This window comes from Eulemur rufifrons, chromosome 27 (genome assembly GCF_041146395.1).
Source record: "Eulemur rufifrons isolate Redbay chromosome 27, OSU_ERuf_1, whole genome shotgun sequence".
NCBI classification, from domain to species: Eukaryota; Metazoa; Chordata; class Mammalia; order Primates; family Lemuridae; genus Eulemur; species Eulemur rufifrons.
The window spans coordinates 13,875,870-13,891,785 of record NC_091009.1 but is presented as its reverse complement, the minus strand read 5'-3'; the positions used below and the strand labels follow the sequence as shown (position 1 = coordinate 13,891,785).

At 45.6% G+C, this 15,916-nt stretch overlaps 1 protein-coding gene across 1 annotated transcript in view; it reads right to left on the bottom strand.

Moving 5' to 3' along the window:
* Nucleotides 1–15,916, bottom strand: part of NIBAN1 (niban apoptosis regulator 1) — a 134,304-nt gene that overhangs the window by 13,394 nt on the left and 104,994 nt on the right. Inside the window, exons 6-10 of the mRNA XM_069459724.1 lie at nt 14,447–14,562; nt 7,980–8,084; nt 7,506–7,668; nt 3,833–4,020; nt 751–912 (exon numbers count right to left, since the gene is read on the bottom strand). Coding sequence (XP_069315825.1) covers nt 751–912; nt 3,833–4,020; nt 7,506–7,668; nt 7,980–8,084; nt 14,447–14,562 — 734 coding nt within the window. The remainder of the gene's footprint in view (nt 1–750; nt 913–3,832; nt 4,021–7,505; nt 7,669–7,979; nt 8,085–14,446; nt 14,563–15,916) is intronic.

Here is a 15,916-nt window from a genome sequence, read left to right as displayed (position 1 = left end):
CCTAAAGCACCCAATACATACGCTTATCACAGCACTTCAGCCCTGCAGTGAAGTTATCTAAGAATGCGTCTCACTCAAGCTCCCTGAAATGGGACCCGGCACAGTGTGAAATGGAATTACGTCCTTATAGCTTCAGTGATTGCACTCTTTCTTCGTTTGGGAAACTCCACGTACAATATGGAAGGAGTCTGTGCTATCCATTCCTGTTCCTGGGGAAATGGTTCTTTGTGAGGGGAAAAAAAGAGAAAACTACCAAGTAAACTCAAGAAATTCAAATATGAAGCTGTGATTGATTGATTGGTTTACTCTTAATTATGTTGGGGAATTAATTTAAGCCAATGGTTCCCAATCCTGGCTGAAAATTGGAAGCGGTAGGGATGAGGGTGGGGAAGTTTTTTTAAAAGTACCGAAATACATATACTATGTATAATCAGACTCACTGGGGAGGGGGCCTAGACATCAGTATTTCTTAAAAGCTCCCCAGATGATTCTAATGGGTAGCCAAGGTTACTGATTTCACAAACCGAGCAATTACCAATTAATGCTACTTTATTTCTCCGTGATGTTCATCAACATGGAAGGAAGATAAAGCCAGCTGGAGAGACAGAATATGTCCTCTGTCAACATGATGGCCAGAGAAATGTGACTTATTTCCCTGAGCTGCACTAGTGCTCCAGTCTCGTCTGCCAGAACTTATTCCTCCGCTCTCGCTCCACCCTCATGCACCAAGGATGCCCCCGCTGCTCCCACCTCCTGCATGTAGTTCTGCGTCCTCTGCACCACCAGGTCAACGTGGGGGAACCGGAAGCGGCTCTTGAGATCCTGCAGGCGCTCGTGAAGCAGGTCGACTTTAGTGTAACAAGGTTCCATCTTCACAGAATCCAGTGGAAGATTCATAAGCCGGTCTAGATTCTGCATTTGAGTGAAGGGAAAAATGAAACACCTCCAGACTGAGGAGTGATATTTCATACATATTGCACGCATTCTAAACAATCCAATGTGCATCAGTAAAGTGAATCACTGCTTGGATCATTACTAAATATGTGACATCTTCAATTGTCTTATTTCCCTCCCGGTGGGTCCCTGGGGCAGCTCTATTGCTAGGACGAAGACCAGCAAAAGGACCAACCGGACGATGAGCAGACCCAGGGGTGCACTCAGTGCAGCTCCAGCTCTGGGTGGACGCTAAGATCCCACTTCCAGACTCAAGAACCAGGCAGGCAGGCTCTTGGCACACAGTTGCTGCTGGGCCCACAAGCCTCCAAAGCCTTCTTTAATGATTGACATCCCTCTCTGGAACCCCCAGGGCAGTGGCGGTGTTCCCTGGACTCCTGGACTCCAGGAGGGAAGCCAAAGTTTCTCACAGTTCTGAGAGGCTCTGCCAAGGCCCACAGGGGTTCCCTCTGCTATGGGTTGCTCCATGGTGCTGGTGGATGGGAGTAGGATAGGAAGAGGCCTGACCTGGGAGGGGTATCCAGGTTTAAAAACTGGGGTCCCTCCTCCTCTGGTTTGCACAAGTGACAACTTAATCTATGAGGCCATGGGGCTTTCCTGGTCAGACGACATCTGCTCAAGCCCTCATGTGTTGTCAACAGACTCTTACACTACGAATGTTGTTGCAACAGAATGCCTTCTACGTTCCAAGCTGCTTTTAAAATAATTTTGTAAAGTGAATACTGGAGGTTTAAAGTGAACGGGAGAATGGGTGGCGAGGAAGAAGACAGAAAGAAAGGTGCTGAAAACGGAGGCTCTAGGGAGAAAGACGGTGTAAGAAAGGGTGAGTAGGAATAATACAGGATGCCCTGTCTGACTTTTAGCTCACAGAAAAGAGATAAATCTAGATTTCTCTAAACAGGAATTTTGAAATTCGTGTTTTAAAACAGGGCCCATTCTCATCGTGCTTTAAAGGGAAAGTATCACTCCCTTTAAAAAGTGAGTTATGGCCGGGCGCGGTGGCTCACGCCTATAATCCTAGCACTCTGGGAGGCCGAGGTGGGCAGATTGTTGGAGCTTAGGAGTTCAAAACCAGCCTGAGCAAGAGCAAGACCCTGTCTCTACTAAAAAATAGAAAGAAATTAGCTGGACAACTAAAAATACATAGAAAAAATTAGCCGGGCATGGTGGCGCATGCCTGTAGTCCCAGCTACTCGGGAGGCTGAGGCAGTAGGATCGCTTGAGCCCAGGAGTTGGAGGTTGCTGTGAGCTAGGCTGACGTCACGGCACTCTAGCCCGGGCAACAGAGTGAGACTCTGTCTCAAAAAAAAAGTGAGTTACGGAGAGGTCCACTAAAGTGGAATTTGTGATCGAAAGCCACTGCCAAACTTGCCCCTCCTCACACAATATGGAATGTGTCTATTTTTTTAAAAAATTATATCATTTAAGCAGCCAGGAGAGGAAAAATGGGTTACCACTTTGCTTCTATCAGCTTGGCAAAAGTCTAAACAAGTGATGACACCGATGGCTGATGGGACTATGGAGGAGAAAGTCCCTGTTGGGCACAAATAATAGAAATGTAAAATTTAAATCTTCCTTTGAAATGCAATGGAAACATTTGTTAACATAACAAATATGCCTTCCCACCTAGCAATCCTGTCCTCAGAATGTATCCCCTAGAAATAAAAGCATCAGGGTATAAGAATATATATACACAAGGTTATTTATTGCAGCTTTGTTCGTGGTGCCAGCAATATTGGGGATGACTGATAGTCATATACGAAATATCATGCAGCCATTACAAAGAATGATTTAGAGCTGGAGCAGTTGCCTTGGAAACAGTTTCATGAGGTATTTTTAAATGAGAAAACTGATAAGCAGAGCAGAGCATAAAATATAATCCTATTTTTCTTAAACCAAACAATCTTAAAAAATAGCCAATAAATGTGTGTGTTTTATATGCTATATAAGCACGGGGAAAGGTATGGCATGGCGTATGCTAAGTTGTTAACACTGATTACTTGAGGGGAGGTGGGTGGCTTCAGGGAAGGAGGGGGAGTAAAGGCAAGTTAAGAAAAAACAGGCTGCAATAAGAAACCTCAAAGCCGTTAGGAAATAGTCCTGTTTATGTGCAGTTTCATATGTGTATAGATACATAAAGAAATAAGAAAGGAGAAGAAGTAGAGGTATGTGGTTTTCTCTATCCACTTGTAGGGATGTTCATCGTATGTCAAGTGTAAAACCAAGCTGCCTCGTTATGTCTTTGTCAGTGATTCTCAAACTTTAGGGTGCACCCAATCCTCTGGAGGTTTGGTTAAAACAGACTTCTGGGAGAGTTTCTGATTCGGCAGATCTGTGGTGGGCCCAAGAATTTGCAATTTTAATTCCCCGGGTGGTGATGATATTGCTGGTCCAGGGACCACATTTCGAGACACATTGGTCTATGTCATGACTCTGTATTTTTGAAAACAAACCAACCAAACAAAGTTCTCTAAATGAGAATATATGCTCATATATTTCATGAGCAAAGAAAAAGTGTAGGAAAACACATACCAAGCTATTTATATCAGCTAATTCATGGGGTTAGGAATGGAGGTGCCCTAGGAGTTGGAGGTGGGCTAGGATTAGTGGGTATCACTGGTGGTGATTAATTTTGCCTTCATATGTATATTTGAATATATTGTTTCACTTGTACAAATACGTTATTATTTTTGTAATTTGAAAACCATCAATAAAGAAAATCAGGTGGATGGATAGATAAATGGGTGGGTAAAAGTGGGGCAGCTGGATGGATGGAAGAAAGGCTGGATGAATGGAGGGAAAGGAGGGAGGAGGGGAAAATGGCAGATGAAGCCCCACGGAAAAGGCAGCCCAGGTCCTCCTCGGCTGTGTGTCCTACCTCCTTTAGCTGGACACTGTCGTTGGTGGTCTGGAAGCTCTGGCTGAGTTCATCCACTTCTTTTTCAAAGAGCGCGCGTACTTCCCTGAATCCGGAGCTCACTGGGTCCATGAGCTCCTCCAGGATGGACGCCAGAAACGGCTGCACATTCTCCACACAGCTCTTCTCTGCTGGCTGGGCCACCATCGCTGAGGTAGGAGATAGCCAAACAACTGGGACTTAGGACAAAATTGGATTCAGAGGCTCTGGAGTCAGGCCAGGACTGGATGGTGCCCCACGGAGCCATTTGCCAGCCAAGCCGAGCTTAAACGGGCAAGACAGACCAGCACAGGGAGCCCTGTGCCCGCGTTCACCAGAAAGGAAAACCACGGGACACTCTGAGAGTTGAAGCAAACAGAATCTCCCCTCTGCCCGAGCTCTCCTTTGCCCTGGGATCAAATGCATGTTCTGCTGGGTCCCTCTGGACATGCGATGCCTGATACAAAGAAGAAAAGGCTGGTGACCCACCCATCTGCTGTCAATCACCATCATTAAATGTGTGCAGTTTGTCTTCTAGAAACATAGCTTGTTAAGTTTTAATTTCTTTCTCTAAGAGTCTACTAGTCAGTATAATTCCATCCCCCTCTCCCCACCAAAAGCCTTTTTACAAACTCAAGTACATTCTTTTCTTGGGCAAATGGAACCAAATTCCACTCTGTTTGCCAACCAACTCCCATCCCTATTCCCAATTAAAACAAAACAAAAACAATATTTCTTTTTCTGATAAGGATGACATGCTTAGTGGCAAAAATGTAAAGAGTATAGAAAAATCATAAAAAGGGGTGAAAAAGTGTCACCATAATTCCACTCCCCAGAGGCAAATACTGCCCTTTGATTTAGGAGAGGAAGAGCACAGTGAAGATGCTGACCCCGCAAGTCTGGGTGGGACACGAGAATCTGCATTGTTTTCGGTGCAGAGGTCACTGTCATCGTCAGCCCGGTTTGGAAGCAGCACTGTGCTGGGGGAAGCCTGGGCTGGGAGAGGCCTGAGCTCGCTCCGGGGACTGGAAGGCTTGTGGATCTAGCAGGTCACACAGCCTTGTCAGTGTCCCAGAACTGAAAAGGGAAGTATGACTTTGAGCTGGCAGCCAAGCCCTGCATTTTACAAATGGGGGAAAAAAAAAGGAGGCCTCGAGATGTTAGACGACTTGACCAAGGCCACAACCTAATTTGCAAAAGTAGGACTACAAGTGTGTTTCTTAAGTTCTTATCGGCAAATGACAAGCTTGCAGTGCAATGAATGGCCACAGTCTTATTTCAACTGGTAGGAATATTTCACAGAGTTATAAAGGATCAGATTGTGGCCTCTTATTCTGAGACTCTGAAATGACTAATACTATTAATATTACAAATAAGTCATAAATAATTTGGGTTGTAAAACATTATATGACAGGTCATAGAATTAGTAGGAGAAAAACCTTTTTCAATTGTATGATTCAAATGTGAAACAATCTATGACTCTTCTACAAATGGCTTGCTTGATACCAAAATGCAAAATTGTTTGCCGGGGGGATCAATTAATGACTAGTTCATTGACTTTGAGAGAGGAATTATTCGAGAAGCATCTAACTGAAATTTCAGAACAAAGCTGAACATGGGTAATATGAAGGCTGGGCAGCAGTGGGCAATTTCACCTGCTGGGTGGGGCCGCTGTAGGCAGGCGAGGGCCGTGGAGGGGGGGGAATGTTCCTCTGTCTGCCCTCCCTCCCAGCCTGTTTACCACTACGCGCTCCAGCGCCTTTATTCGGTGTTTCTTTTACCTGTGACTTCCTTCCTCTACCTCTGCTCGTAAACATCCTACTCTTGTCAAGCCCTGGCGCAAATTTCTCCCACTCAAGACAGCCTAATGCCCCGGAACCACCCCGCAGCTTCCTGAGCTGTGGTCTGCAGGTGTTTCCTTACGGGCTGAATAAATTTCACGTCCCATTCTTAGATGCTCTGCTATTTTTCAAGCGTGCAGAGATGCTATTGTGATGAATATGGTGTTGCGACCCCTGGGTTCATGAACCTCACGGACGGGAAGGCAGCTGTGGGAAGCACTTGGACAGAGCGAGGACGCCTGAAAGGCTGGGGCCAGAGGGGCTGGGTCGGAGCCCGACTCTGCCACACACGAGCTTTGGCATCTCGGGCAAGTCACTGAATCTCTGCCTCCATTCTCTTATCTGTAAAATGGACATCATAACGGCAATCACTTCTTGGGATTACGGTGAGGAATAAATGAGTTTACCATATTCTAAGTGCTTAGAACTCTGGAAGTGGTGCTGCAGAAAGACTCTAACTGTTAGCTACTGATAGGATCATAGCAAACATAAAACACTCTGAAGTTAGTTCATATCTGGCTTTGGAAAGCATCATGTGCACAGACACACCTCCCTTGCTGTAGCCGTGCGTCCTCTCCTCTCCTCTCAGCAGGACCTGTTCTAGGAGCCCCGAAGCAAGCTGGGCTGTAGTACGAATTATCTGGATTGCAGAGGACAATGCACCAAGCAGACAATCCCCTCTCAGGCGCTACGCCTCATGAGTACAGGAACTCCTTGATCCCTGCAAAAGCTCCACTGCCTTGCTTGGGAAGGAAGCACTTGGTCAATACTTTTTAATGATCAAACGAGTGAGTGTGTAAGCAAGTGAGTGAATAATCTGACCATCTAACAAGACTGTTGATAAACAACCACAGATGAGCCTGCATGCTCTTCCTCTGAGCGACATTAGGTGTGGTGTGTTTGGTGAGTTGTGGGGGCCCCAGACAGAATTGAGAACCATAGAATATTATCCTACAGGATTCCTGAGAGCGATCTAAGGCCTGTTGTCTGGGAACAGACGAACTGCTTTTTCTGTCCAGGGTCAGATAGTATATATTTTCAACTTTGCAATCTTTCCCTCCATTCTCGGTTCCAACTGCTCAATTCTGCTGCCGTAGCACAAAAGCAGCCATAGGTGATACATAAATGAATACGCATGCCTGGGTTGCAATAAAACATCATATACAAAAACAGGTGGCGGGCCAGGTTTGGCCCAAGGGCTGCAGTTTGCCAGTCCCACTGTTGTGGGCCCCCTGATTTCAGAGAAAACTGAGGCAAATGGAAGTCGAGTGACCTCCCCAAGTACACATAACTGGCTGATGTTGGAGTTGGGGCTAGAAATCCAGATTTAGTGACTTTAAGTCAAAATGTTAGGCTTTCCTATCAAAGGAAAATCCATTTATCCATTGATTCAAGCGTTCACTGACAGTGTGTATGTGCCAGGCACGGGTGCTAGGCCCGGGGTATACTAGAGACCAGAGTAACACGGCTTTGCTCTTGGAGAGCTTACGGCAGAGAGGAGGCGAGGCAGAAGCCATTCGAGTTCAGCGTGAGGAGTGCGACAAGGCACGAGGGGGATGCAGGCAGTGTCAGAATCCACAGGCACCACCACAAGGCAAGAGGCAAGGTTTCCTCTGCCTTGTGTGTCCATGAAGCTTCCACGACAAGGTCCAGGCCCCTGACATACTCCTGGCGAGCTCCCATCACAGCCGTGGTCACCGCCTCCCAATTTCCTCAGCTTAATTCTCCCCTGAAACCATGTGTTCCCGCCATGTGGTGGACCCCTAAGTGCACAGCTGATTCGATTAGCAGGAGCACGGATTATCTCTACTGACCTTTGATCTTTCCAATTAAGAAGTTCTTTGAGTTCACGATCTGATCCATGTCTGAGCGGATGGTCCCCTCCAGGCCCTTTGTCAGAGCCCGGCATTCCTCCTTCAAGGCACTTAATCCTTCCGAAACTTGCTGCCGGACCAGGTTGTAGGCCTCCTCGAGGAGCTGCGGCAGGAACGACAGCACATAAATCGGGGCTCTGTCAAACACAAGCGCTGATGGGGTCAAGCAGAGGGAGGGGCCCTCGTCACAGACTGTCATAACATAAACAAAACGGCACAGGCGTCCTAATTTTTCTTTCAAAGTTTGAGTCTGTTTGCATTAGTTATCAGGGAAGGGAGACCGAGCAGGCCCCGAGGTAGGTATTCCTCCCCCCAGGGAAGAAATCATTCAAAACAACAACAAAGGCCCTAAAAGAGAAGGGAAGGGGACGTTCATTTTGAGTGGCCCAGTTGCAGGGCACAGTCGTGGCTTACACAGAGCCAGGTCCTCTTTCTGTCGTTCTTCCTCCCCTTCATTTTCGGCAGCAGGTCTGTCTGCAGGGTTGGCAGGAGCTCCTCCATCACCAGGTTGCTCAGCACCTGCAGCGCGGAAGACAGCCCCAGAGTCAGTGGGTCGGTGACGGACAGATTGGAACATCAGGCCACTCAAGACGTCGCTGTCCTGGGCTGCATGAACTCTGTAGGTTCATCCTTTAACCCAGTTCTGAGGCCGCAGAAATCTCAGCTGAGACAAACCTTAGAGGGTAGACATTCTTAAACACCCACGAGGAGCAGTATGTCTGCTGACATTCTCCCCTTGCTGTTTGCCCGACGTAAAGAACAAATTCCTCAAATTTAACCTCCTCCTATTCCAACTAGAAGAACCTACTGCATTTAGGACAACACGGGAAATTTCAGTAGCAAACTGTGACTGAGTGTCAGGCATGGTTCTGGGGGCTGCAGTCCTAGTCTGTATCCTCTGGGACTGTCATCCTCCTCAAGTCCCCTCATGATCTAAGAGTCTTCACGCTCTTTGTCCCTACTGTCCCCTGGACCCCCTTCAATCCTCTTTAATGTTTGGAGAAAGAAGGGAGGGGCAGTGTGGAGGAGGGGTGAGAACAACCCCACACTGGCTGGCACAGAAAGCTGAAGGTGCTGCAGACGCCAAGTGAAGTGGGTGCATTTTTGCTAACTCTGCACTTCTGGTGACCGTGCAGTTTGAAATACTATTTTTAGTTGAGTTTTATAAAAATGCAGAATTTTGTTCTACAATTTTTTAAAGCTGTGTTGTTAGCACACAGAACATTTCATTGCTGTTTTTTGAGGAAGGGGCATATGTCACTGATAGAATGTGCCTGAAGCTGGACTGATGTGGGGGAAACATCTTTCCCTTCTAGTTTTGAGAAACTCCCTCTTGGTTCCAGGGATTCTCTGACATTGACATGCACAGCCACCTGGGCACAAACGCCTTGCGGTGTGGAAAAACTGAGATTTGTTTTTATGTCCTTGTCTCCCTCTCCTCCTTCAGCATAAACTTAATTCCTTTAAACTAGGACACCTGTTCGGACCTGACCCTCCAAAACTGGTTAGCAGTGTGGCAGGCAACCTGGACCTTCCAGTCATGCCGTAAAGATGGCAGCCCTCAGAAGCACAGCAGTTCTTGTTTTAGGTTGTGGGTCTTCAGACTGATAATTCTGCCATTTTCATTTCACTTCCTGAAAGTCAGGGTCAGCTCATGAAAAGCTGTCCAACAACATGCTACATGTGAAATGTCAGCCCTCACCGTAACCAAGAGGGGAATCAAATGAAGACTTCATTGGGTTTTCTGTGGCTTTCCGACCCGGGCAGTCCATTGAAGAAGGGAGTTGGAAAGTTTGATTCATACTATTGACAACTGTCTGTCCATGTCCTGCCTAAAATAACATGACTGTTTATAAAAAGCATCTTTAATAAAGCTAAATACAGTTTGAAAGAAGAAAAAGAAAAAGAAGGGAGTAACAAATACTTTGGAACAACTGGACATGTGTGGGCTGAGCAGAATATGGGGGGTGTCTGAAATTTTCAGGTGCTTTTTAAAAATTTGTTCCCAAATCTCTCCCCAGATTTTGCTTGGATCAATTAAAATGTTACTCATTGAATCTGAGCAGCATTCTGTACATCCACTTGTTCCAGTGCTCGTGTGGCACTGGCCCTTCCATCTGTACCCTTGGCCCTGAGCTGCAAAAGCTTTGCTGTTCACATTCACTTAAAAAGAACATGAGTCTTTTGGGTCCCACAGCTCAGCCTTTGATAGTAGGTTCAAGCTAGGATTTACAAAAGGGCAAGCGTAGTTTTAGGAATGGAAGCAGGCAGAAAAGTCGAGCATCGCTCAAGACATCTGTTCAATGAGTTTGAAATAATATTTGTTCAAAATAATTGACCTCCTCCTTCTCACTTCTCATAAAAATTCAAATTACGCTTTGGGAATTAAGGAAGATTTTCTCTGAGGTCATTGGTCAGCCTCATGCTAGTGGAAACACGCATGAGCTCACTAGATCTCCCCTTTCGCCAGGGCCCTGCTACAGCAGGGTGTGATGCTTCAGCTGAACCAAACAGGACCCTCCCAGGGTGGAGGGGGACGCGCCGTCTGGTCCCGCTGTGCCTGTGGGTCCCCGGGAGAGAAGGCTGCTCAGGTCAGTGCAGCAAATGGGGCTCCTGTCATCTGCCTGGTGTGACACAGGTCATAATGGGGATGGCATTTCCACTAGCCCCGGTAATTCACTGGTGGCGATGTTTTCGCCTGTCTCCACCATTCTCTGGGGGCAGTCCAGGGATGAGTCACCAGTTTCTGAGCTATGTACGAGGAACTTGACACGTGCAAACCTCCATGGAAGTGAGCAGGCCTAACAGTTAGATCCAGCAGGTAATTAATAATCCACAGAGCCCATCCTGCTCAATGGGATAAGCTCTTGTTTGGAACACATCTGCCCGAAGTGTGGCGTGCAGAGAGCGAGCCACGGAGGAAGGAGGCTGACGCCAGAACTCCAAATCGATGGGTGGAAAAATATTTAACTCAAGAATCACAATAATTGTCCTAATTTATCCCTTTTGCAGAGTTTGGCTTGAATTTGAGCATAAGTGTGAAACGGGTTTGAAAAGATGCAAATGTTGTCTACAGAGGCCAAAGAAAAAGAACATTCCATTTGGGTGGGCTTACAGTTTTCTTCTAGTCTTTCCCACACAGTGTTCCAAGAAATTTGCTTCTATTTTACAACTTCGGGAATCGAAAAAGGAACCATGTCTGGGGAAAAAAGAAGGGGCTGGGAATGGGTTGCCAGGGTCGGGTGGGGCGAAGGCTCAGGCTTAGACGCGGGCCAGGCCTGGCCTCTGGGTGCTGAAACCCAGCGGCGTCTCGTCCCAACACTGTCCCCCTCGCCCTCTAACCTTCAGCCCCGCCTCACCCCACCCTGACTTTGTGAGGGCCCTCACGGGCCCGGAGCCCACTCTGGGACCCCCTACCTTGGTCAGCTCCCCACAGGCAGCATCCTAAGCTCGTGGGCTCTTCTAGGGAAAGTAGCTCATCTGACAGATAAATCATAATATTGAAGGAGTTTCCTCACCTCCTCCCCTCAGAACGGGATCCACTGAATTTTACCATAAGGGACCTAAAAATATCACTTTGTTTAAAAAAAAAAAAAAAAAGAGGAGGTGTTGTATAAATGTAACCACCGGGATGTGGAGATTTCTAAATTCTGTCACACGTATGAGAAGCCAAACGTGTCATTAGGTTGGTCAAGACTAACAGACCCAGGCTGTCCCCCTGAAGGCCACACCACAGGGCTTCCTTTCAGATGTGGAGGCTGAGAGGGAGGCGCGAGCTCCAGGGAGCCTGTCCCCGTCCTGAGGTGGCCCCAGCGTCTGGCCAGGCTGCTGGTGCCCTGCCCTCGTGGCTGTGCGGGGAAAGACTCCATTTAAAGGGGGTCACACTCAACACCGCTGGATGACAGACAGCTCTAGAACGCCGGGATGAGGCCCAGAACACGTGGTCCTCTCGCCCACCTGGCTAATTTAAAGACAACAAATATACCAAATCACTGTAGGTACTTTACATTTTGCAAAGCACCTTCCTTCATGATCTCATCTGATACGTTTGTATTGACAAGTAGAAAATATGTTGATGTTTTTACTGGTGTACAAATATTTTCACCTTAGCAGTCTGTCAGGCAAGTTATTCTGAGATATTTGCTTTGCCTGGACACTTGCCTAAAACAACCACTGCCATGAGGCCTGCCATACTTGCTGTGTGAGTCATTACTATGCAGATAGTACTAGAACAAGCGCAAAAACCTTCCGAATACAGGCTCCTAGGGTAGAGGGGGTTAGGACAGTGTTCCGATTAAGTTCATAGCAGACAGGAAGAAAAAATGCAAATAAATCCCAGTGCTTTAAACAAAAGATGTCATTTTCTCAAACTCAGTTATGCCAAGCCATTTTCTTTAATTACTTGGTAGCTTTTCTGGGCTCCTGACCTCTTTTTTCTAAGTCTTAGAGTAGATACTGCTTTACTGTTAAGCTCCATGTCTTAGAACTTATGGTGAACCTTAATCTTTACCTGGCCCCATACCAGAAAGTTCTTGGAAGCCATGTCCTTTTACCAGCTTCTCCAAGCTAGTTCAAAATGCATTTCTGTCACAGGCCAGCTTTGTGACTTCAGCCAACCTCTCTGAACGTTCTCTCTCTCACCTAGAGGGTGTTGGACAAATAACTCAGCACTCACATTTTGTGAGTCTGTGATTTCACTCAAATTCCCGGGGGGAGCAAAACTTCTCATGGGGTCACTTGATAACTCCAGATTTTTCTGATCTCTTTTCTGTTTTTTCTTTTGTTTTCCCACTTAACAATATTTTTTATACTGCAGAATTAGGGCCGTACTCTGACCGTTTTGCACTGATGCTTTATGACATGGATGTTATGTCCGGATCCGCATACCCTCACACATGTACGCTGCCTTATCTTCTGGTGCTTTCTATGTGTGTCTTGCCTCACCACGATGGCAAGGGAGGAGTCGTTGAGTTCTCTTATACCTTAGAGCACTTAGCACATGCAGCCTACAGCAAAAATCACAAAGTACACAAAACACAACAAACTCAATACTCAACACCCAGAGGGGGTTTAGTAAGTACCTGTTTTCAATGTTCTCATGAAGGAATGGGACCTGATGTAAGATTTCAAATGAAAGAAAATAATGTAGCAAGTGGCACAGCTGAACTCAAGGAGCTAAATAAATGTATCACTTAGCATCTTCCCATGGCCGGTGCTGATCTTTGCTGGGCGGGAGACAGAAGCCACCATTCCCTTTGTCATTTATCAGCTTAGCATGTGACCCTGAAACAGTCAGCCTCCTGCAGTGGGCAGGGAGCATTCTCTCTGGTCCATCTCTGGATCACTAGCCCCCAGCAAAGCACCTGGCATATAGCAGGCACTCAATAAATAGCTGTTGAATGAATAAAACTAGGCAAGTCACCTAACTGTCTTATGGCAATCTCAGTTTTCTCATTTACAAAATGGAAATAATAGTAACTGCTCTCCCCACCTTGTAACATTAGGAAAACAAACAGAGCTAGGATTTGAACATTACAAAGTATCAGAAAAAAGCATTTCAGTACTGGTCTATGTATGAAATATATTGGTTTACGTGCAGGCCAATCAGTGTCAAATGCTTTAGCCTCCTCTCCTTATGGTTTTGTTTTTCTTTTTGGCATAAGCACAGTAAGTCTTTAGTCCGTTGAGATTTATAAATGAATGTGCTTCCCCAAAATATCAGAAACCAAGAATTGGTTAAAGTTCTGGAATAAGTCTCAGGTTGGGAAGAGATGAGTTTAGAATCTACCAACAGAAGGACAAGATGATGATGGTAAACATATGTTTTCATATGTAAAACAGTAAAGAACAGCTCCATCATCATGAGAAAATGCTTTTGGCTTCAGATGTTTAATGACCATACAGAGACAAGACACCATCTTGCATCTTCCAAATATTTTTCCCTAACAACAAGTTTCCCCAGCCCCCAAAAGAGGTACCCTGGAGACGTGGCCAAAAAAAAAAAAAAAAAAAAGAATAGCATTCTTGGACACTGTGTTCCTCTAATTAAAGAAGCCCATACCCAGCCTCCTCTTCTCGGCTGAATCAGCCATGAGATTGGTGTCACCATGGAGGCCAGGGTCACATCATAAAACACAGTTTCCTTTGGAGATTTGTAGCACTGTCCCTGGGACCAAGGCCACTGAGGTGCTTAGGCCATGACCGGCATTTAATTAGGATAGTGAGAAATTATAATGTACCACAGAAGAAATTATAATTTAACAGAGAGGACAGAAAACTAAAAGTTAAATAAAATATATAGAAAACTGTCTAACACTTTTAAGATTTGTTTCTATTCGTTACTCCATTTACGTATCATGCAGTAGATAAAGACAGCTGTGTGCCAAATGCTTGTCCAATTGCATCTCATTTAATTTTCACAACCCTGCAAGGTAAATGTTATTATTCCTACTTTTTTCAGAGGGGTAATCTGAGACTAATGGAGGTTAAATAACTTGGCAAGATTTAAGTCCAAGTCTGCTGACCCTAAAGCCCTGCCACACGCTTTGTGCTGTACCTCACTATTCACATTTGTTTTTAGTCTGGAAGCATAAGATCATTTGAAAGAATAATTCTTTTTATAAAAAATGGCAAAAGTTGTTCTTTCCACTGCCGTTGCAGTGTTTTTGGCTGCCCTATTTAGCGCCTGGTTTGGTTGTCTTTGTAGTGGGTGCCTGATATGAGCTTGCTGAGCAATGCTTCTTCTAGACAATGAGAGGGATGGCCTTAGGAACCACATCTTCTATTCTTGTAACTTTTTTAATTTGATCATTTATTAAAATGACCCTGACTTCCTACCACTCGGACAGAGACAGGATCCAGAATTCTGAGCCGTGTGTTACCTGGATCTCATCCCCTGTGATCATTTCCCATGCGCCGTAGTGACCCTTCTCCTGGCGGAAGAATTGCACCGCTTCCAAGAAGGCTTGGGCTTCAAACGTCGTCTGCTTCGTGTAATCTGAAGGAAAGACGAAGGGGGATTTAGCAAAGTAAAACATTTCATTTGACATTTTTCCATGATGCTTCAAGTGCAATGTTGAAGGCATGGAATTATGAGACGTAGAAAAAGTTAAGCAAGTACTGAATTCAAAGTTCACGGGCAGGTGTACATCATCATATTACTTGTTCACTGTCCTAGCTGATTAATTCTGCCACTTACTGGCCAGGACTAGCAGCGGGTCCATCTCCTTTCTTTGTCTTATAAATGCTTTCTGATCCAGCCCCAGGCCCCTGGTGACTTTCTGCTACCGACTCTAGCACCTCACTCATGTGGGCCATCCCTTAACAGCACCTCTTGTGTTCAAAGTATTCCCTCCCAGTTTCCCAAATGAAACTCTAATTTCTTTGTGGCTTACTATCAGCTTTCTATCAAAAGGACGGCAATATAATATGCAAATTTATGCAAATGAAAACCAATAATTGCTAACACTTTTAGCAGAATACTGTTCATCTCAGTCCTTCAGGTATTTCATCGAAACCTCACAAAACCCCCTGAGGAGAGTATTATCATCCCCATTTTGCAGATGAGAAGAGGAAGTGGAGAAAGATGAATGAATTGCCTAAGGTCACACAGCTACTGAGTGGCAGAGCCAGGATGTGAATTCAGGTGGTCTGACTTCAGAGCCTGCTGCGAACCACGACACACTACGCTGCTTCCAATACTAGTCTTATGCGTTTGCCCTTCCGAACATACTGGAATTTAAAAGGTGTCATATCTGAGAGGTACAAAGAACTAAAAGCAGAACTACCATTTGATCCAGCCATACTACTACTGGGTATCTACCCAAAGGAAAAAAAGACATAAAATAAAGACATCTGCACTCGAATGTTTATAGCAGCACAATTCACAATTGCAAAGATGTGGAAACAACCCAAGTGCCGATCAATCCATGAGTGGATTAATAAAATGTGGTATAGGTATACCATAGAGTTCTACTCAGCCATAAAAAATGGTGAACTAATACCTCTTGTATTATCCTGGTTGGAGCTGGAGCCCATTCTTCTAAGTGAAGTATCACAAGAATGGAGAAACAAACACTACATGTACTCACCACTAAATTGGTACTAAGCGATCAAAACTTATGCACACATAGGAAAGGAACATTCATCGGTGTTGGGAAGGTGGGGAGGGGGGCAGAGGGGATAGGTGAACTCACACCTAAGGGGTGCAGTGCACACTGTCTGGGGAATGGGCACGCTTGTAGCTCTGACTGGGGCAGTGCAAAGGCAATTTATGTAATCAAAGCATTTGTACCACCGCAACACTCTGAAATAAAAATAATAGTAAAAAAGTCTGAGAGGTAATGTCCTGC